The 21,890-nt window shown below is 38.9% G+C and overlaps 1 protein-coding gene across 5 annotated transcripts in view; it reads right to left on the reverse strand.

Annotated features, from left to right (window-relative positions):
* The window catches only part of MYO1B (myosin IB), a 175,636-nt gene that overhangs the window by 67,191 nt on the left and 86,555 nt on the right, over positions 1-21,890 (reverse strand). For all 5 annotated transcript variants that reach the window (XM_058440104.1, XM_032755114.2, XM_032755113.2 and 2 more), the window contains 3 exons: positions 11,676-11,780; positions 7,277-7,323; positions 3,361-3,424 (listed from right to left, as the gene is read on the reverse strand). In XM_058440104.1, coding sequence (XP_058296087.1) covers positions 3,361-3,424; positions 7,277-7,323; positions 11,676-11,780 — 216 coding nt within the window. The remainder of the gene's footprint in view (positions 1-3,360; positions 3,425-7,276; positions 7,324-11,675; positions 11,781-21,890) is intronic.

Here is a 21,890-nt window from a genome sequence, read left to right on the forward strand (position 1 = left end):
AGTTCGTAATACTAGAAGCAAAATCCCCAAACACAAAAATATAAATGTTATCAGACCAACAAACCTTAACAAAGTAGGAGAAAGATTATTTTACATCACCTAAACATTTGGATGTGCTTCTATATTTTATCTTCTCTACTAAAGCAAATGTTTTATCATCTTCTATTTTAATACCTCTCTTAATGACACTAACCTCAGGGATATGTAGTTTTCAAGTGAGTTCCAGACTTAATTTGTCTCTTTTAGAAAAAGAGAGAGAAGTTACCGGGCTTTCTTTTCCACTTCCTGGGTAGACAACTGGCTCAAGGGATATTGTGCCTTTTTCAAGGTAAGAGTTTTAGCCAATCACAATCTATGCTTTCACCAGGCAGCTGCTGGAAAAGGAGGCAAAATGGCAAATTTTGTCTTCTTTTCTACGCTACAAGAAGCTAACTTTTAGCTTCTTTAGTTTGGAGAGAACACAAGTTGGTTTATCCATTGCTTTAAACTCCCTTCTGCCAGAAGGCAGCAACTTCCACTGACCACCTATGAGTCAGTTCTCTATACAGGATGAAATTTCCTGCTCTTACCACTAATGTATTCCTTTTCTCTCCAAAGCAAAGGATACTCTTAAATACCAAGGTGTTCCCACTACCACAAATTTCAATATAATTTCACTGTGGGAACAAATGGTAACAAGCACCATATGAAATCCATTCATGAAGACATATTAATCTTAATTGGAAAAGAACTGAGTGTTTAATATTTATTCTCCATGGATACTGTAAGAATCAGGGGACAAGAAGACATTTGTGCTTAGAACTTAAACTTCAAAATTTAAAACTGAAGTTATTTTCTAATCCTTATAATAATAAAGTCATCCCGAATTATTTTCCTAAAATCCTCAAGAGTAATATTGATTAAATCATTCCAAAATGTTCAGCTATAAGTTCTGTAATGAAAACAATAGTAAACCTACTCTCATTTTTAAAAACAGTGTTTTATTAATTTTATAGCTAGAGTTAATTTGTCTTGTAAAAAGAAAGCACTAAAGACTCATGGATATCATTCAGAATAAATATTGATCATTCCTTAAAATGGCGATCTTAAAACTGAGGCACACCACTAGCTGGATAGCTCTGATCAGCTGCCATATATTGTAAAAGGAGTTTTCCTAACAAGTTTGGCAGGGGTTATGATCACTTGCCTTTGGTTACATCGTATGTGGCTTGCATGAGTACTTTTACTCTCATATTTTGTGTATGAAATCATTTAAGTAGCACTATCCCATTCAACTTCAATTCATATTAAAACTTTCTCTTCAAGGCATTTCTCTAATAATTAAACATTCTTATAAATATGGTCAGTCCCAACACATGGCATACAAAAGTGTGTAGTTGGGCAAACTAAAATGGAAACTTATTTATTTATTTATTTATTTTTGAGATGGGGTCTCACTCTGTCACCCAGGTTGGAGCGCAGTGGCTCGATCTCGGCTCACTGTAACCTCCAGCTCCCAGGCTCAAGTGATTTTCCTACGTCAACCTCCTGAGTTGGGACCACAGGCATGCGCCATCACATCTGGCTAATTTTTTGTATTTTTGGTAGAGATGGGGTTTCACATGTTGACCAGGCTGGTCTCAAACTGATGAGCTCAGGTGATCCCCCCGCCTCCGCCTCCCTAAGTGCTGGGATTACAGGCATGAGCCATTGCGCCCAGCCAGAAATTAAATTATTTAAGAACTACAGAATGCTGGAAATGGGAAGAACCATGGAATTCATCCAATTCAATCCTATCATTTTAAAGATGAGAAACCTCTAGCCCTAGATGGTTACTCTCTGAATAATGATTTAATTTTTTTTTTTTTAATCAGCTGCATAGTTTGACCAACGTACTAAATAATAATTTTCAAATGGCATTCTTCTGCTAGGGCTAGTCAGGAAGATCTCAGTGGCATCTGAGAGTGCCGGGATTCTGGGCTACCCATCTCCTCTTCAACCAGATCAGGTCTCATTTCACCGGTACCTTCTTCGGGGTTTAGCATAACATTTCCTTTGAAGACGAAATGCCACCGTTATAAGAAAAATAAATGCACACACTTTGTTTGGATACTTCAGTCAACTCTTTTTTTTTTTTTTTTTTTTTAGGTCTAAACATAAATTTTTTCATTCTAACAATCCCAATAGCACCATGGGATGGTGAGGCAGGCAAGGGCAGGAGGAGGTTCAGTTCTATGGTCCTCAAAAAACCCAGAGGACTCAAGAGGATAACCAGACTATGTCTGAGGTGCACAAAGCCCTGAGTCATCATCTTACATTTTCCAAACTAATCAACCACGAGTCAAGAGGAGCAGGGATATCAGGGTTGTGCTGTGGATGCCACAGATCCAAAGCACTGACAGCACTGTCATTTTTACAAGAAAACCCCGTGTGGCGCTCATACACCCACTTTAGAAAACTCTGTACCTGGGCTAGTATGAGCAGACCTCATCTGATTGTGTTTTGTTTTTTTTTTTAACTTTTCACATAGAATATTTCACTTCCACAGTCACAAATCATGTCTAAAGAAGGTTAAAAAATCTGTTTTACCTAACAAGTGTATCACATTCCAATCACTTAAATACACTGGAAGAGAAGCAACATTTCTCAAAATAAGACTGAAGTACAGGTCTACTCCTTTTATTGAATAAATATTACTCCAAAAGTTATTAATTTAAAACCGATTATTTATATTTTGGTTTTTTATCATAAACATTTTGTTAAAGAAAATAACCCGGCTGGGCGCAGTGGCTCATGCCTGTAATCCCAGCACTTTGGGAGGCTGAGGCGGGCGGATCACGAGGTCAGGAGATCAAGACCATCCTGGCTAACATGGTGAAACCCTGTCTCTACTAAAAAAAATACAGAAATTAGCCGGGCGTGGTGGCGGGCACCTGCAGTCCCAGCTACTAGGGAGGCAGAGCTTGCAGTGAGCCGAGATCGTGCCACTGCACTCCAGCCTGGGCGACAGAGTGAGACACTGTCTCTAAAAAAAAAAAAAAAAAAAAAAAAAAAATCCCTTAGAGGATCTTTTTTCATACTGGATTGCCTTAAAGACCTATAGGATTTTAAAAAGACCTATAGAATATAAAAAACAGTAGGGCAAATATTTATTTAGCAAACTTCTAAAAAGTTTTTCCAAGGTAAAGATGTTAAGTGATCCTTAAAAAGATTTATAAATTACATTATATTATAAAACAATCTGAAATGCAAAGCTTAAAGTCTAAATATAAAGCAAGGAAACCTATTCTTATGCTTCAAAGACATAAGTATCTGAACTATTCTACTATAAATGTTTTAGTATTCTGAACTTCTTTACAAGGACTCAAGAAAAATACTCACAGTTACTTATTACTCCTCCTAGTGGATCCCCTTTAAAGTCAAATTCAATATCCATATATTTGCCCTGCCAAAGAAAGATTTTGTGAGTTTTCTAGTTCATCTCAAAATATTCACTCAGTGTACTTCTTAGAGTATAGCAGACTAAACCCTTATTTTTATACATTTGTTTAAATGTAACTAAGAAAGACACAGTTTATATAACCACGATGCAAAACAACATGACTCCATAAATAATTCATACTAAATACCCCATTAGTTCAAAGCTAATATAACCCACTGCTGATTTAGGAACAAATCTTCTCAGCCATCATGTGACTTTTCCATTTCAGATTATCTTTCAAACTTCTGGAGGATATGTACTCAATTCAAAAATAAAAATAGAAGAAAAATATAGACTGGTTGGGAAGATAGTCTTTTTTTATTGGCAGAATATGTTTTAAGCCATTGCTAGGAACCTGAAACATATGAGTAAATGAATTGAAACATTCAGAGATCTGTTTTTATATCTACTCAAATCAAATACAAGATTATGTGTTATGAACAGGTCAGAATCACACTGATCATTATTACTTTTTTTGGCTTTTCACCCAGATTATAATAGCAATATATAACGCAGGTTCATTTTACACTTTATAGATAGTATTTTAAACACACAGAAACACTCATGGAGTTTAATATTCTGATTGTTAAAGAACTGGTCTATAATTGCCTAAAGAGTAACAAGTATAACAGAGTAACTGTGACAGCTGTTTCTTGTTTGGAAAAGTGTGTGTTGATCTAATAAGTAAAGTCTTTAGTTTTGTTTCATGTCCTAAGAATTACTTTAACTCATTAATTTTCAAAATGAGGGTAAAGGAGAAGAAATACAATCACATGGAACTCAGTCAACAATGCAATTTGTGCCTTTTTATCGGCTTATGCATGCTCCTGCACCTTCTCTTTTTTCATCATCATGGGTCCTCTACCCTTTTAGGTCTGCACTTATTCATAAGGATATGTCCGTCAACCATTTCCTTAAAGCTGAAGTAGGCACAAGCGAAAGCATGGCATGGCTCCTGACTTCAAGGAGCTTACTGTCTAGTTGGGGAATTGAGACAAGTCAACTGGACACTCCAGTCTAGGAGGATATGTCCTACAGTTGGTCCTGGTGCTATGCCAAAGAAGCGGGAACAAAGGGAGAGTAGGAAATCTGCCCCATCTTAATTGCAAAGTATCAGCAGAAGTCAGGCGGGCAAGGAGGTGGGAGACCAGGAAGGAGTAGGCATAAGAATTGGCAACCGTGAGGATGAGTGGGAAACAAGGCTGGAGAGGGAAGTTGGAGCACATGATTACTTTGAGATATTCTCGTCACAGCAAAGCCATGTCCTTAAAGGCTCCTAAACAAGGATGCCATGATCAAACCTGCCTATTTACAAGATTTCCCTGGCTAGCATGGAATGAACAGGAAAGAAGCAAGAGAAGATGTAGCTGACAGGAGGTGGCTACAGTGATTAGTGGAGAAATGTTGGTGGCTTTAAGTAGAAGCAGTCAAAGAGAAAAAGTAAACAGAATTGAGAGCTACCCGGAGAGCCAAGTAACAGGCCCAGGTTGGATGTAGAAGATGAGAGAGGAAAAAAAAAATGTCCAGTCATGTGGCCGAGGCCACTCAGTGGACAGGGAGGACCTCCAAGAAGGTGGGGGACCAAGGAGGCGAAGCAGCTACAAAGGAGGGAAAGAATGGTTACTCTGTCAAAGGAGTCAGAGGTTGACCATGTAAGAGGGGATCCTTTTGATAGAAGGTGGTCCCTGGCCACAGGAGGCAACAGAATCTACAGCCTAGGTAAAAGGGGTGTACATAGACATACATATAGGTCAGGCACCAGGAAGCAGGATTAACTCAGTTTGAAGGCCTGTATGATGACAACGGTGATTTCTGTGAAGTAGGCGTAACATCATGAGCTGAGAGTAAAAAAATAGGAGGTTTGAGGAGAGTAGAATAAACACTGGAGAGAATGGAAAAGGAAGCCAACCAGGGATAAACCAAGGAGTGGCCAGCCCTGAGAATTCAGCTGATAGTGGAATGACACTATTCCCACTAAGCCACTTCCTGATTACTCGCCAAAAGCTGGGTTCTGATCATGTCACTAGTCCACTCAGAAATAACTCATAGCTCAATATGTCAAACTACAGCTGCTGTGGTGGGGAGGGGACACTGTGAGGCATCTCCATGCGAATGCTGGTTCAAAATGTGAGCTACGATGAGCAAGCATTAACTACAACATAGCAGGGTCTATCAGACTACTCAGTGAAGAGGTCAAGGAATTCATTCCAGGTTAATCAGACCAACACAGACTGGTTTGCAAGTCAAAGACATTGCAATTTCCCCGGAGCACAAGTACAGAAACCACTGTTAGGTACAGTAGTAACTTTAAATACAGTAGAGTCCTGCTATAAAATTAAAACATGGGTATATTACTAGTCAAGTCACAGACCACAAAACAGAGAAACTGCTAAAAACTGGGCATGAAATGATTTAGCCCATAATCAGGTATTAATCTCATATCCTAATACCCGTGTTATAATAGGATTTCTCTGGTTGCTTAATAAGCCAAATCACCTGCCGAGCCTTTCACTAGGTTTCAAATATCACTAAGTAGTAATAGCCTTTTAAGCAATATGGGTTTCTACATTTTTGTGATCTATGGACTAAATATATTTGCAAATATTAAATACCGTGTGTGCATATAATTTACAAACAGCAAAAATAAAATCTCTGTCACATAAAGAAGCTTGGTCATTAGAATTACTTCTATCGCCCACACTTCACTTCTATTTATGTAATGAGATTAGCCATGTTACCACAACAGGAAAAGGCACAGATCAAATCAGTTATAACAACTTAAGGGGCTAATCTGATGGAAAAAATTCACAGCCTTGGAATTAGGAACCTTATTTAGCCTGCCATTTTCTAAACTATCAAAACTATCTCCCCTGAAGTGACTGTCCTGCCTTAGGCACAAAATAACCTTAAGGAGGAAAGAGCCAAACGGGATCTAAAAAAAGGTGGAGAAAGGTCAGGAAGGCTCTCAGGTAAGGAGGCATAAAAGAACATCAAAATTGTCCCTGGTGGCAATCAGTAATGTATGTGAGAAGATGGTTCATTAAACAAATGATCTTTTATTATAAAAATGTATACATCAATTTCAAAACACCACCATCAGACTCAACATTTCCTGCGGCTGCATCCAGGCAGCTGTGTCTCTGTAAAGGGCAGAGGCACCAAAGAGCATGGCCCGGCTGGAGGAGCCCACTGCATCAACATGCAAGGCACAGGCCATGGAGTAGTGGGGGATGAGGCTGGAAAGATGGACCCTGTTAGGAGAAGTAGCATTTTCCAACTCAATCAAGCTCAAAACACCAAATAGATTTGGTTTTTATTATTCAGTTCTACTCTACAGCCCCACACTCACCCCACGCGCTTGCATTTGTTGCCAAGCCTATGGACTTTACCTTTATTAGTTTTAAAATACATCCCATCCTTTCTGGACCCACTAAATAAGGGATGAGGGCTACGGTGCACCCGAACCCTAAACTTGAGATGCAGTTTATCTTTCTCTTAATTTCTGATTCTTGATTTCTAAATACCAAACTCAGATAAGTAAAGTGTTACTCTAAATAGCCACATTTAAATTGCTTATGGGATTTTATGATAGAAGATGTCAAGAAAACATGATAAAAATAACTTGTTACTCCAAAAAGAATTCAAAAGGAAAATTCCAGAAACCAAGAGTCCTTATAGAACTTTGTGTCTCAATAGAGATGATCTTCCTCTTATTTTAAAAATGTGTGTATTAAGAAATATTAAACATCTACTGGTTGTTTAAACATACATGAGCTAAATATTAGTGTTAACACTTATGCTTATACAAATACTTACAAATCTAGAGGAGTTGTCATTCCTTACAGTTTTGGCATTTCCAAAAGCTAGTAGGAAAGAAACAGATGTATGGTTAAAAAAATAATAATCTCAAGCAGAAAGATAAAGCAAATACAGTATTTGAAATCTATGATTTCTGGAAAATACAACTTGTAGCAATGATATTTCTGTCCAAAACTTCCATAGAAATATACTTAACATTAAGTCTTAGTAAGTTGCTAAAGTTTCCATGTCTTAAAAGTTCATAGAAAAAGAGAATCATTCCTATGACTCATGGAATTTTTTCAAGTATTACTGTAAACTTAATCTTATCTAATTCAACACCTTTTAACACTTTTAGAGAGTAGTCAATTGAGTGACCAGGAAGCAAGCCTTCATGTTCTTCTAGGATTATCATCACTGAATAAGGTTATTTCAGAGATTACTTCTTATTATCAAAGGCTTTATGGAACTTGAAGTTTCCAGATCATGGGGAATGGCATGTGAACCTTTAAATTATTTAATTAATTTTAAAGTAAAGCTATTTAAATATTATTAATTATATAGCTCTGGAATATAGGAAGAGTAAGAGATTTGGAAACAATAGTCATTTCCAATAGGCTACAAGTGCTACATGGTTTCATCAGTTTATGCCCATCAGACCTAGGTGAAACTTTCCAGACAACAAAGAAAAACAATTTGGCCCATAATGCAAAATACAAATGTTCCAATCTTAGCTGTTTCCTGGAGACAAATCCCTCATAGGACTCCCTTTTAAATGAGAGCATTTAAGAACCCCCATGGTTGACGCTGCTCCAGGCACACAGTGCTTTTGTTTAACACAGGGAACAGCACGGAGTCATAGGGTAAAAGGATTGTTTCACCAAGCCTGTGCACAAGATAGGAGCAAGCTAACCTGGCCCATGGTAGTAGATTAAGTAGCCTAAACATAAGTTGGGTAAGTAGAGGAGATCCCTGTTTGATGCTCTAGAAGCCCCGCCCCACCCATCTTTACCATTTCAAACTTTAATGTGCAAACTAACTACGTGAGGATAAAGCGCAGACTCAGGTTCAATGGGTCTGGGAAGGGGCATGAGATCCTCCATTTCTACCAAGCCTCCCACCCACCCAGTCTGTTACTAGGATCCAGGGGCCACACGGCAGCTAGCATGATAATGTGGTGAACAGAAATAAACTTTTGGAATCAGAGGCTAGGCATCAAATCTCTAGAGGTCTCCATAGCTTCTTCAAATTAAACAGGGAGCAGATTAGACTACTGAGTGTTCAAATGAGAACTATGGGCTAAAATCTGGTCTGACTTTTGAAAGCAGTCGCCCGATCAAGGAGAGAGGGTGTGTGCTTACATATGTTAACTCTGGTAATTCAGCAGCCACACTTGATGCATTATATTTTGTGTGGGGTGGTTTTGTGTTTTTGATTCTTAAAAAAATAGTTGCTCAAGCTTGGTTAAGACAACATTTACAAAGTCAACACAGGCAAAGTTCTTTGCCTTAGAGATGCTGCTTGGGCTGAGTATGGTTTGGTAGGTCCCTGGCAGCAAATTCTGTCTTCAATAGAAGATGAGCTGAAATGCTATACAGAGTGAAGAAATTTGCACACTAAAAATATTCAAAAAAGGATGCTTGCTGGAGAGGTTCCCATTCTTATCCCATGTCCACCACCAGTTAAAAGCCTTTCATGAATGTAACCTTGATAATGGTGTGTATTGACCTAGTTATCATGAAGACGACGACATTTCTTGTGTTTTCACAGGCTAGTCTTTTGTGGTGGGTGTGAACATGCAGGGCTGCCAAGTTAGCTAACTTGCACAGCCCCAAGTCCGACTAGAGATGTTGATGCAAAAAGGACAGTTTATTGTGGCTTGAAGGTCAGGGGCAAGTGAAGGAATTGCTTCAAAGAAACGTTATTCAGGGTGCTATTTGCAAGCCATAAACCATCTTTTCATCAAACAAATCTGAGTTGCACATTACTAAACACAACCCTAAACACTAAAGTCTTTTATTGTGAGCCACAGAATAAAAAGCAAGTGTTCCATTATAGAACACTTGAGACACATTCCTCAATTGGTTTTTTTAAAGTTCATTGTTCTCAATGTTCATTTACAGTAGCAGCTCCAGCTAAAAAGTAAAGCATTCCCATAAAAGATAATGCATGCCCACAGTAGACATTTCTTCCATTTCCTGCACTGGAGCCTAGTTCCAAATACCACTGAATAAAGAGCCAAATTCCAGTCACAGATGCAGGCTACAGCATTCCTCAGCGTTTCTCCTTTCCATCACAGCATTCTTAAAATAAGCATATACAGAAATACAGCAAATGTATAGCACCCTAACTTAAAAGCAAAAGACAATAAACAAAAAGTCAAATATTGGAACAATAAAATTGAGAGATACCGCTTTCCATAATAGCTTCGTTATTGATTAAGATATTGAAATGGAGGAAAGATCAAAAACAGCATAATAGATGATTTGCCTTCATTTCTCTCTTATGCTACTAACTGGGGATACAGATGCATGGAGTGTCCTTGTAATGGTGAAACTGAAGTATGGAAAGTGTGTCTTGGGGTCACAGTGAATACTCAGTGTTTGGGAGCCTCTCTGAAAGGGCAGGAGAGGCTCAGCCTGAGTACAAACGACAACAGGGCAGGGTTTTAACCCCTCATACTGGGAAAAAACTACCCCAAAGCAGTTCTGCTTTAATCCGTGTTGAATCTCATCCTTCCATGACTTTACTTCCATGACTTGGACCAAAAGTTTCCACCAAACTACTTATCTAGCCTAGAGATTCTAATCAGGGGTGGTTCTGACTCCCTAGGGGACATCTGATAATGTCTGGAGATACTTACAACTGTAACAACTAGGGACAGGGGTGCACTGGCAGCTAACAGAGGTCAGAGGTGCACAGGACAAGCCATCCTACAACGCACAGGACATCCTTCCACAGCAACATGTAAGTCGTCCAACAGTGCTGAGGCTGAGAAACCTTACTCCACCCACCACAACAAATATGTTAAGTGACAGTAAAGACATGCTTACAATATAAAGCTTTTTTTTTTTGAGACAGAGTCTCCCTCTGTCGCTTACAATATAAAACAAGTTTTTTTTTCTTTGTTTGAGACAGAGTCTTCCTCTGTTGCCCAGGCTGGAGTGCAGTGGTGTGATCTCGGCTCACTGCAACCTCCACCTCCCAGGCTCAAGCGATTCTCATGTTTCAACCTCCCAAGTAGCTGGGATTACAGGCGTGTGCCACCATGCCTGGCTAATTTTTGTATTTTTAGTAGAGAAGGGGTTTCATCACATTGGCAAGGCTGGTCTCGAACTCCTGGCCTCAAGTGATCTGCCCGCCTTGGCCTCCCAAAGAGCTGGGATTACAGGTGTGAGCCACTGTGCCCAGCCATAAAGCAAGTTTAATAGCTTGCCATCAATAGGGAAAGACTTTGATATACTGTTTCCAATGCCAAGGTAGTTCATACTGATGTTCTATGCCATTCTCCATGGCATTAAGGAAACTCGTTTCTGGTTTTGTTTTCTGATGATGTTATGGGCTGAATGCTTATTTCCCCACAAAATTCATATGTTGAAGCTCTAACCCTCAAAAAGCTAGTATTAGGAGGTGGAGCTTCTGGGAAGGAATCAAGGTGAGATGTGGTCATGACCGGTGAGGCCCTCAGGATGGAACTGGTAGTCTTATGAGAAAAGATTCCAGAGAGCTTGCTCTCGTCTCTCCCCACTCAAGCACAATGAAAAGGTCACGTGAGCATACAGCAAGATGGCAGCCACCTACAAGCCAAGAAAAGAGGCCTCAGAATAAAAGCTACCTGGACAACAACTTGATCTTGAACTTCTAGCCTCTAGAGGTTTGAGAAAATAAGTTTCTGTTGTTTAAGTCACCTAGTCTGTGCACTTTGTTACGGCAGCCCAAGCTGACTAAGACAGAGAACTAAATAGAGAATTTGAGCACTCTCCAGTCAGGTTTAGGCTTTCTATGACTCTGGAAAAAATGGGTCCTTAAGTGTTTCTCTGGGTGAGCCCTCATTTCTCTAACAGCAAAAATAATCAGCCACAGGTGTTATCCTGAATAATAAAATAGCACTGCACTATCACATGCAAATAATCAGTTGATTATTTTTAATCAAAATTTAAATAATTCAAATAAAAATTGAGTGGGGAAAAGTGATTGTTAAGTGAGGAAGCTCATTTTACATTAGTAAACTATTCTGCTAAACACTTAGGCCAAGAGGTTCTAGAACACGTCTTATTTGCTCAGCAGGTCTTGGCCTGAACCTCTTCCTTCCTCTTCCCTCCCAGAATACCTCCCAGCACACCAGGTACTCAAAGCACCCACATAACTCAATCTACTGTTCGAGTCACACCGACTTAATGTACATAACACATCCTACCTTCCAGGACTGGGTTGGACTGTAGAAGCTGTTCTTTAACTTGATTAACTTCTGCTCCTTTTCCACAAACAGCTGCCACATAGGACATGACAAGCTTACTGGCCTCTGTGGATGAAAATAAGCCATATTAATCAATAACACAGAAATTTAAAAAATCTTTTTGGGGAGGAGGAAATGTGGGGGAGAAGACCCACTAATAGCATTTTCAAATGTCTTTATTCCTAGAGGAGTAAATAATGTTTTGGAAACCTTTCTAAAATATTTGTGCTTTCTATTCAGTGATATGTCATTAATTCAGACATAATAAAAATTGTGCTTAAAGTTTATCACTGGGCTGTTAAAAAACTGCTTAGTAACATGACCAACAAAATATCAGAATTATCTTCTTAAAGCAATCATTTATATATAATTATTATATTATATACTGATAAGCCAAAAATAACTTGGTAACCTGGGTATCTTTACCAAACGTATTTTTAAAGTTTAAAAGACTGCTCGTCTTCAAAGATATGTTCCAAATCACAAGTTCCAAGTCGTTTGCTCAGCCAGGCACAGTGGCTCCCGCCTGTAATCCCAGCAACTTTGGGAGGCTGAGGCGGGCGGATCATGAGGTCAGGAGTTTGAGACCAGCCTGACTGATATGGTGAAACCCCGTCTTTCTAAAATACAAAAATAAGCTGGGCATGGTGGCACGCGCCTGTAGTCCCAGCTACTTGGGAGGCTGAGGCAGAAGGAGTGCTTGAACCCGGGAGGTGGAGGTTGCAGTGAGCTGAGATTGCACCACTGCACTCCAGCCTTGGTGACAGAGCAAGACTCTGTCTCAAAAAAAATACCAAAAACCAAAAACAAAAAACTGGTTTGCTCATAATTAGATCAAATTCATTATTCAACTTAATTCAAAAACTAAGCAGCTAATGTAAGGATTTAATAACAAAAAAGCGCAGCCTTTTCCAGACATGGTAGTCTTACTAGGCTTCACTAGTAACTCCGTTACTAAAGCTGCTAAAGAATAGGCCACATGAGGCAAAGGATAAAACCACCTAAAAATTTTTTAGCTCAAACTGGGGAGGTGGACAAAACATGTCTTTGGTGGTTTTATCCTTTCCCTATCAGTCCGTGTCCCCTCTCCCAGCATCTGCCTCCTAACTTCTGATTCTTTTAACACTAAGTTCCAAGGAAAGTTAATAGATATTTAAGGAAAATGAGGTCCAAAGTGGATGTGGAGCTACAGTGAGTCAGATGCAGTGAAACCACTTCCATTATCAAAAGGCTTCTCAGAGCTTTTAATACGATCGTGTGCACTGACGAACTCTAAAAAAGGATCTAGAATGCTGTGTTTCCCTAATTTATTTTCTATGGAATCTGTTTTCCATTGGGCTGTCCTAATTAGTTGTTCTAATGTTCCATAACCGGGACCCAGAAAATGCTTGACTATTTTATGTTGGCAGAAGAAAACATATTCCCTGCTCTGGGTAGTTAAGGTAAGGAAACCAGTCTCTCCAAATCCTGCTTTGTCTCAAGTCTTTCCTCTACTGCCACTGTCAGTGGGCAGGTGAGCCTCCTCCAAGTTGGAGGGAGCGTCTCTCTGCCTACAGGTGTAATGAGGCAATCTTAACTGTCTCACAGGAGACCTGCAGGTGGATTCCAGTCCCGCTCCCACCATTGGGAAAATAATACACGAACAATTGGAATGCCACTTTGCGCACACTGCCCAACGTGTTCCTGAGGGCTTTTGCGCAACCTAAAAGCATCAATCAATAGGAGCCACTGAAGACCAAGAATCTATGCAGGTCACATAAAGCTCTCAAGTCCTAAGATGTCTGTTTCTGCAGTACTGGCAATACATTAAGGGGGAAGTAAACAATCTCACGGAGCAGAGAACTATGGTGGGACATTAGGTACTTCTTCAATGGTTGGAGGTAACTCTCTCCAATTTGCTTCCTGGGTAATGAAAAGGAATCCAAATAGGTTATCTGGTCATCTGTGTGGTTAATTTCTGCTGTCTCCCTTTAAAGACTGTAACTGAGAAACAACCATCTTTCCACCTTTGCAATACCCTTCTTTCACAGGGCACTCACTGTCCACATAACACAACCTCCAACGTTTAAAGTTCCTCAACTACATTTTCCATTATTCTCATGGTTTAACTAGAAAAAAGCTGGTGAATTATACATAGATAATCCTGTTAAACGATTTAGGCTGTCCTGAGCCATCAATTACAGACAAAGACTTTATATACTATTATATTTCATTTCACTCTTGGGGGACACATTGCCCTCTACCCTCCAGTCCGAGGTATAGCTCTTCTCTGCTCACTTCAGGATACTTTCTAGGCTCTCTGCCTTTCAATTCAGGTGAGGCTGCCCTCCTAGCAGGTTCCTAACATCTGGTGCTATCTAGTCTCCAGCCCTGGGGCAGCTCTCTTCAATCACCCAGGCATCCAACTCTGTAGTCTGGCCTTGGAAGCAATCCCCTCCAGGCCTGCTTTCTCATGTTTCTGCTTTCTCAGTGGCATTCTTTGTTCCCCATCCCCACCTGAACTCTCACATATATTAGGTATATGCTTCTTTTTTGACATAAATTTCTGGCCTATCTATCCATTGTAATACTAGGAGACAAAACATTTATCAGCAAAATAACTGTCTTAGACAGTGGCAAATACACAAACATACTAATGCACACACACACGAATACACACTCACACATTTTAGATGAAAAGTAAGTTTTCTTTTAGGTAAACTGACAAAAAATGTATAAAGTTTAGGTCAGGCTCTTTTATTTATTCTGGTAATTATGGACCTTACTGTGGCTAAACGTCAAAACCTCAAAATTCAGATTCATGGCTACGTTGAGTCCTCTGAAAACCTGTTCTGGTCCAGGATGAACTTAGAGGACAACTGCTTTAGCAGGGTGGTGGGGGGGGGAAATCAACCAAGAATGAGAATCTTTTGGTGGCTACTAGAATTGATTTGACCTCTCAGAGACCTTTTTAATGGCCAGAACAAGATGCGATCAAGTTCTCTCAGGGTCAAATGTGTTTGAAAATGGCACCAGGAGCAGATCTCCTGGAATTTGGGTCAGGCTTACATCACTTGGCTGTTAAAGCATATATAAACCCATAATATCTCCCGGCATATAAAGATGGATTCATTTAAACTGAAATTAAGAATCACTTTATTAACTTTAAAACCTATTTAAGCAATTCAAATAAAATTTTTAAATATAGTTTTGAGAATAAAGTTCAAGCTGTTTTAATAATTTATTTCCAAGTTGTTAAAAATATCTTCAGATTCTTAACTATTTTCAGGAATTCTACTACTGGGCTCATCTTAATAAGTCATTTTTGGAAGCTGGTATTAACAGTATTTTCTCCAAAAAAATCACACTATTTAAAAGAGACAACTCCTATAATTTTTTTTTCCTGACATAATACTTGACCTTTAACTCAAGTAGTTCATTACATAGGCACTACTTTTGAGAAATTAATAAACCAGTAAGGATGAATTACAAGGTCCAACATACTTTAAGGAACTGTTTTCATAATATTTCACCACGCTGGAAACTGGAAATAATAGTTACCTCATGAGACTTTGTGCTTCATTTCCTTTTGACTCTGGTGCTAAAGTTCAAATAAATTTGGATCTGTATTCAAATATTTATATACTTATACAAATCAAACCTTTACATAATAACCTCTATAATGAAAAACTGTATTTCTGAGGAGAATCAAAAATGGAGTATCATCCACCATATTTCAAAGTCTGGTTTTTGAATTATGTTGACTGTTAAATATAAGAATATTGTCATTTAAAATAGACAAAATGTAACAGCATTGTTTAGAATCAATTCTTGGTTCATCATTTTCTCTAACTCATAGATACTTTACATATAAACTTACGTACATATATATGTATATGTTTGAATGTAACTTGAATCTTAAAATTCATCAGCATCTGGACTAACAAAATATATGAAGTCTTTGGGGTCAAAATCTCTTCTCATCAGAAAATGGCAGAACATTTAGGGTTTAACACATATTCCTCACTAACGGACAAAGGGCCTGTTACAAAATACTTCTGGATCAGAATATCTAGATCAGAATTAATTTCTACAAACAATGGAAAGGAAGTATAGATGACAGTTTAAATCTGTGAGGATTTTAAAGTCCTGTAAGGGTAAGAATAACTAATTGAACTCTGTATTCTCTGACACCTTGCACTGTACTGTGAATAATATGTATTATCATGTAATTATCACACAACATAGAATTATATAAATTCATATATAATAATCTTTTTAATGAAAGAAAGCATTGTGAAGTAGCGGAAGGTGAATGAGAAAGGGAAAACAATTCAACGAAAGACAATTGTGATGATGACAAAAGGATGGGAATCTCATGCCTAAGATACCTAAACCTATGTATGTTAACGGAGCAGGCTCCACATGGATTCAATCACTGCATCGGAGGAAAAAAGGCATGAGAATAGGCAAGGATTATTCTGCACTTTTTTCACAGAGCTTCTAATAAATTCATCCAGGAGTAACAGGTCTCTATAGATAAATTCATAGATATAGGCAATATCATGTATGTCGCATATTGATCTACAGGTCATATGGCATATAGAAAGGGCCATACATTTATTCATACACATTTATTTATCTCCTTCTTTACCTCTCTAGCTCTCTAGTTAAGACACCAAAGTTTTTCTAGGAATTGAGCTTTTGTAGGTCTGGTGGTTCGGAGCCCTAGACCATAGTTTAGGGCTAAAGAGTGAATGCCTAAATCAATGAGGCCATGTTTGTGTGCAACAAAACAAGCACTCTACAGCTTGGGGAAACCACCTTTTAGCAGTCCGGAGTCTGCTGTGCTGCAAAATAACCCAGCTCCCACATATCCAAATGGATCTAACAGGCAGCAGTGAAGTGTTCCATTGTACTAAACGCATGGGCCCTGCAATGAGAGATGCAGCCTTTGCTACGAGGGAAGTCACAACTAGTGATGTTTTTATTGAAATAAGCCTGTATGTCATCCTCTTCTGAAAGAGGGCCACAAAATCTCTGATAATTTATATAAAACACACAGATGGAGAGGGGTCTTTCTCACTCAGGGGAAAACAAAACAAAAGCTCACTACATTTTGGCCTTGACTTCACTTATCTATTCTGCTTCAATGTGGGTATTTTCAACACTGTGAAATGCTCGCCAATGTTTAGGCGACAGTAAGTCAGTGGCATCTCTGTCACTGTCCAGTTGGAGAACCACTGCAGATATATATAAGGTCATTTGGGGTTTAGAACCAAAGGTCTTAATGAGCAAGGCAGGCTTCATAACTCTTCTAGCAGATGGTTGAAGAGTTCCTAGAAACTGATGTAACTGTAAAATTAGAAACCAAATAATTATGTTTCCTAATGTTGGGATCATCTTCTCAGGCCCAGAGATTTACTCTGATGTCCTTGGAAAAATGTAGTTTTGATGGTTCCCTCATATTCTGCCTCCCTGCCCCGATCAGTGCTTGAAAGGTTCTCAACAAACCATCTGTATTCATGGGAGTGAGTTGTGAGTTCAATGCCTAAAAATACTTGGGCACTTTTATGAGGTCTGATGAATTTTTTATTTAGCACAGCAGTAATGAATTAAATAGCACCCCAAAGGACTCAAAAGAGTTCATGCCTCTCCCTAAGTGCCCATGTTACATAACTCTGCAGCTTAGGAGTGTCTCCAATGTTTAAGACCAATAACATCATCATCTGCCAAGGAGGGTTTATGACCCAGTTAAGTTAATTACTTCTTACAAAATAAGCCCTCTAATACTACACGGTGGTTCTATACAAACTATTAAGTAAAGACTTTTATTGAAAGGAGATATTATATGTCAAGCACACAGCACATTCCAGGCCTTCAATAAATGTTAATCATCTTCTTTCATTTATTTACTAAAACAAAATTTTCAATAAACACATGTACACAAAAACAATTTCAGTGCATAAGATGATATGACATTTCAAAATGGCCTGGCATCCCTCTTCTGCTCAAAACTGAGATGAAACCCCCACTCCAAATTCCTTGTACAACTATATACTGAAATTTCTATATTATCTTCCATCATTTTATTTTCCTGTAAGTAATCTCCATAAAACAGAACCTTTAAACAACATACATATTCTTGGCTTTACTCAATTTGATAGACTAAGGACAATTAAAACCATCATAAAATATTAAGCAGTTTTTGTACCACTGCTTTAAAAAAGAAAGAAAATAGAGTAAGTCAGCAAACCACTGTATGTCTACAGTGGACTGAGAGGCAGGAGAAGCTGTTGGTTCTATAAGTGAAAAGGACTCAAGGGCTAGGTGCTACCAAGCATGTAGCTAAGTGGGTATTCAAAAAGAACCACTCTCAGGAGCAGTATCCACCTCCCGGCTCCAGGCGTCTTAGTGATAACAGACAGTCGAAGCACCCAAGATGATAGTTCATCACGGGGTTCAAGCAGCACAGTGGCTCAAAAACAACACAAATGCTTTGAGTGACTTCTAGGCAGTGTTACTCAAAGTATGGTCCAAGGACCAGCACGACTCAAAGTTGATCAATCCACAGACTATTAACTGATCTACACATGCAAGCAGGCTTTTAAAAGTTTCTGTACTAATTTGGCTGTTTGTTTTGCCTGTTGAAACTAAAAGAAAAAATTAAGGTTTAAATGCTCTATTTTGTCTATTATTTCATTTTTCTAGTAATGATGAACATGAGATTTGGAACTGGTGCTTCACCGCAGATTTGAGAAGCAGTGCTCTAGGGTTTCTGTTGGACCCTCCTCCAGCCTCCTCCCTGAAGCAGCACCTAATTCTATGTGCTGTAAACACAATGGCACTACCAGAGGAAAGGGTGACAAGCCCTGGGAAGCGCTGTCCATTTTCCAGCTTATGATAAAGGGCAACGGGATCCCCAGAAGGACTAAATCCAGGGAAGATGACAAGGAGAAGAGGATTTCAAGTGGTGATTTGCTCACTGAAACCAATAGAACAAATTGTCAAGCAGAAAAATATCAAGAGAAAACTATAAAAAAGAAGAATGAACTCCATTTTACTACTAGAGTTCTACCACAGAAATAGGCTGGTATTTATTTTTTTTCCTAGGAAAAATGGATGCCAATCCTCTGAAACAGCACTAGCAACCTCCACTCAGTTTTTCAGTAAGGAAGATACATGAGCCCACCAGGAGATGGAATCTGGCTCCAGGAGGAAGTAGTAGTGTTAAGAACTCTGAGAAGGCGGATGTCACATACTGACATAGCTGATTAGTGGACGTGCTGTCTTCTCAGAACACATGTTCCAGAGGAGATGAAGAATTGGCCAAGACCCATCAAAACAATGACCGCAACCCACTTCTGACGACTCATTTAGGAACAAATTGATACAATTAGAACACCCTAAAAAAATCATTAGTCACAAAGAAGGCTGAGTAAAAAGCTAAAGAACGTAAGAATGAAAGAAGCTTAGGAATATTTTCTTTTCTTCTTCCAAGTGAAAATAAAAATGAAGCAATAGGAAGTGAATACGTGTGCTTGTAGATAGAGTCAAATAGGATGGGGGGGGATGGGCATGAGATACAGCATCAGTACAAATGCCTTCAGCAACGAACAGTTTCTAACTTGCCTTGCCACCATTTTCATTGGTCCACCTAGAGACAAACAAGAAGCTGTAGGCTTCTAAGAATTAAATTCTGTTTCCTCTGAAAGAACTGGTTAGTGACATGGAAGGGGTAAAAGCATTTTCTCAAGATGCCCATGTCCTGTAAAGTTTCCCACAGGTTAAGAGACAGAGACCGAGACAGAGAGAAAGAGAGAGAGAGAGAGATTTGAACAAGCAAAGACTGGGGTCTGTAAAATAGAATTAGGGATAATCAAGAGAGAAAGGAGAGAAACCCATTAGACATTGCTACAAATAATCCTCATGAGAGATAATGGTTGGTGGCTTGTGAGTCTCCATGTGGACAAAAAGAAAAGGAAGAGAGAGCCTGGTATGAGATATATTCTAGAGCCAGAACTGACAAAATTAGGAAAGGGATTTGATATGGGAAATACAGGAAAGGAAGAAATCAAGGATAACAAACATTTCTAGTGTGATAACTAGGTTGACTAGTGGTCTCATTTATTGAGATCAGAAAGGTTCGTTATAAGAGGGTAAAGAGAGAAATCAAGAGTTCCATTTTGTACGTGCTTAGTCTGAGATGCATGTTAGACCCCCAAGTGGAGATGTCAGACAGGCAGTAAATACATAGCTGGGAGATCAGCCAAGAGGTATTTTAACTAGAAGTATAAATGTAGAACACATTAACATTATTGGAAAATAGTTGAGACTGCCTAAGGAAAAAAATAGAGAAAGATAAAGATACCCAGAACTAAGCAAATCAACTAATTTTTAGTAAGGTAGACTTATATTTTAAATGAGACCTGGCAATTTTCATACGGATCAGTCTTTGGCCCAGTCCTATTCAGTGTTTTTGTCAATTACTTAAATAAAGACAGGAGGCTGGCTCCTTGGATTAGTACATGATGTTCATTCAATTATTCAAATATGTACCGAATGCCTACTGTATGGCAGGCATTAAATTAGGTAGTAGAAACACAATACAAAATCCCTCTCTTAAGAAGACATGGGAGGCTAGTTGAAGGAGACTTACCAACATGGGCAAAGTAGTGTGGCATTCGGAAAGAATCATGTTCAAGAACTACTCTGTACCATGTTCAAGGTACAGAGATGCAGCTTAGTACAGTGGATAAAAGCAGGGACTCTATAACTACACTACCTGCATTCAAAATCCCAGCTCCACCACTTATTCACCGTCTAAGTTTTGGCAAATTGCTTAACGTTTCTGTGTTCCTGTTTTCCCATCACAAAAATTGAAATAACAAAAATACTTATCTCATACATGTAAATAAGCACACCACCCAGCACGTGATAAGTGCTGAACGTGGGTTAGCCAGTATCATTATTACCCAGCAAAAAGACAGCAATCCTAAGGGAAGGGAAAGAATCAGGATTTGTCAGCTTCTCAAGAGGTTATAACAATGGACCAAAACTAATAAAAATAAACACAATATTCTGCATGTAAGTTTAAAATAATTTTGTTCATCAATAGTAGATTGAGCAGATCTGACCTAATGGAAGTTACTGTGAAAAAAAAAAAAAATCCTATAATATCTTACTTGGTTTAAAGACCAGTATGAGTCAATATATGCTTTATATTAATAGAAGCCCAGAGTCCACATTAAGAGGGATAATAGGCCAGGCACAATGGCTCATGCCTGTAATCCTAGCACTTTGGGAGGCCAAGGTGGGTGGATCACCTGAGGTCAGGAGCTCAAGACCAGCCTGGCCAACATGGTGAAACCCCGTCTCTACTAAAAATACAAAAATTAGCTGGGCGTGGTGGTGGGCACCTGTAATCCCAGCTACTTGGGAGGCTGAGGCAGGAGAATCACTTGAACCCAGGAGGTGGAGGTTGCAGTGAGCAAAGATCACGCCATTGCACTCCAGCCAGGGCTACAAGAGCGAGACTCCGTCTCAAAAAGAAAAAGAAGGATAAGAGTTTCACCACAACCAGGACCAAATCTCAAGTATTCTGTTTACTTTTTGGTAGGTAATTTCAGGAAGCATATTGACAAATTAGGATGTTTCCAGAACAACAGGACCAAGATAATGAGAGATCTGTAAGATCCAATTCTTCTTGTAACGTGCTCTCATAAGCACCATGTGATTTTCCTTCACTCATGTTTTGCATGTCATTTGTATGTATAGGTACATACATATGTCTATCTAAAGAGCTATTGTTTATCTCCCCTACTAAACTAAATGTGATAAGGGCAAGGACAGTGTCTATGTCCCCAGTATAGTACCGTTCACTAAGTTGGTACTCAATAATTTTTTTTCTGGATGAATGAATTAAATCAATGTGTATAAAATGAGAAAATTTGAAGAAAAGGGATTTTTAGCCCTAGGAAGATAAAATGTTGACTTCAAATAACTGAGTGATTGTCCTGTAAAGGAGAAGGAAGACTAATATGGTAAAGTTCCAGATAGCAGACTGCAGACAAATGGGTAGAGGCAGAATTGAACTCTAGGTAAGGAAGAACTTTTGTTAGCTGAACTTGTACAACAAATCCAGGGGGGCGCCATTCAAAGTGGTGAGACTTCATCACTTTAAAAGGAGTTTGGCTG

Source organism: Hylobates moloch, unplaced genomic scaffold, assembly GCF_009828535.3.
Source record: "Hylobates moloch isolate HMO894 unplaced genomic scaffold, HMol_V3 SCAFFOLD_1, whole genome shotgun sequence".
Taxonomy (NCBI): Eukaryota; Metazoa; Chordata; class Mammalia; order Primates; family Hylobatidae; genus Hylobates; species Hylobates moloch.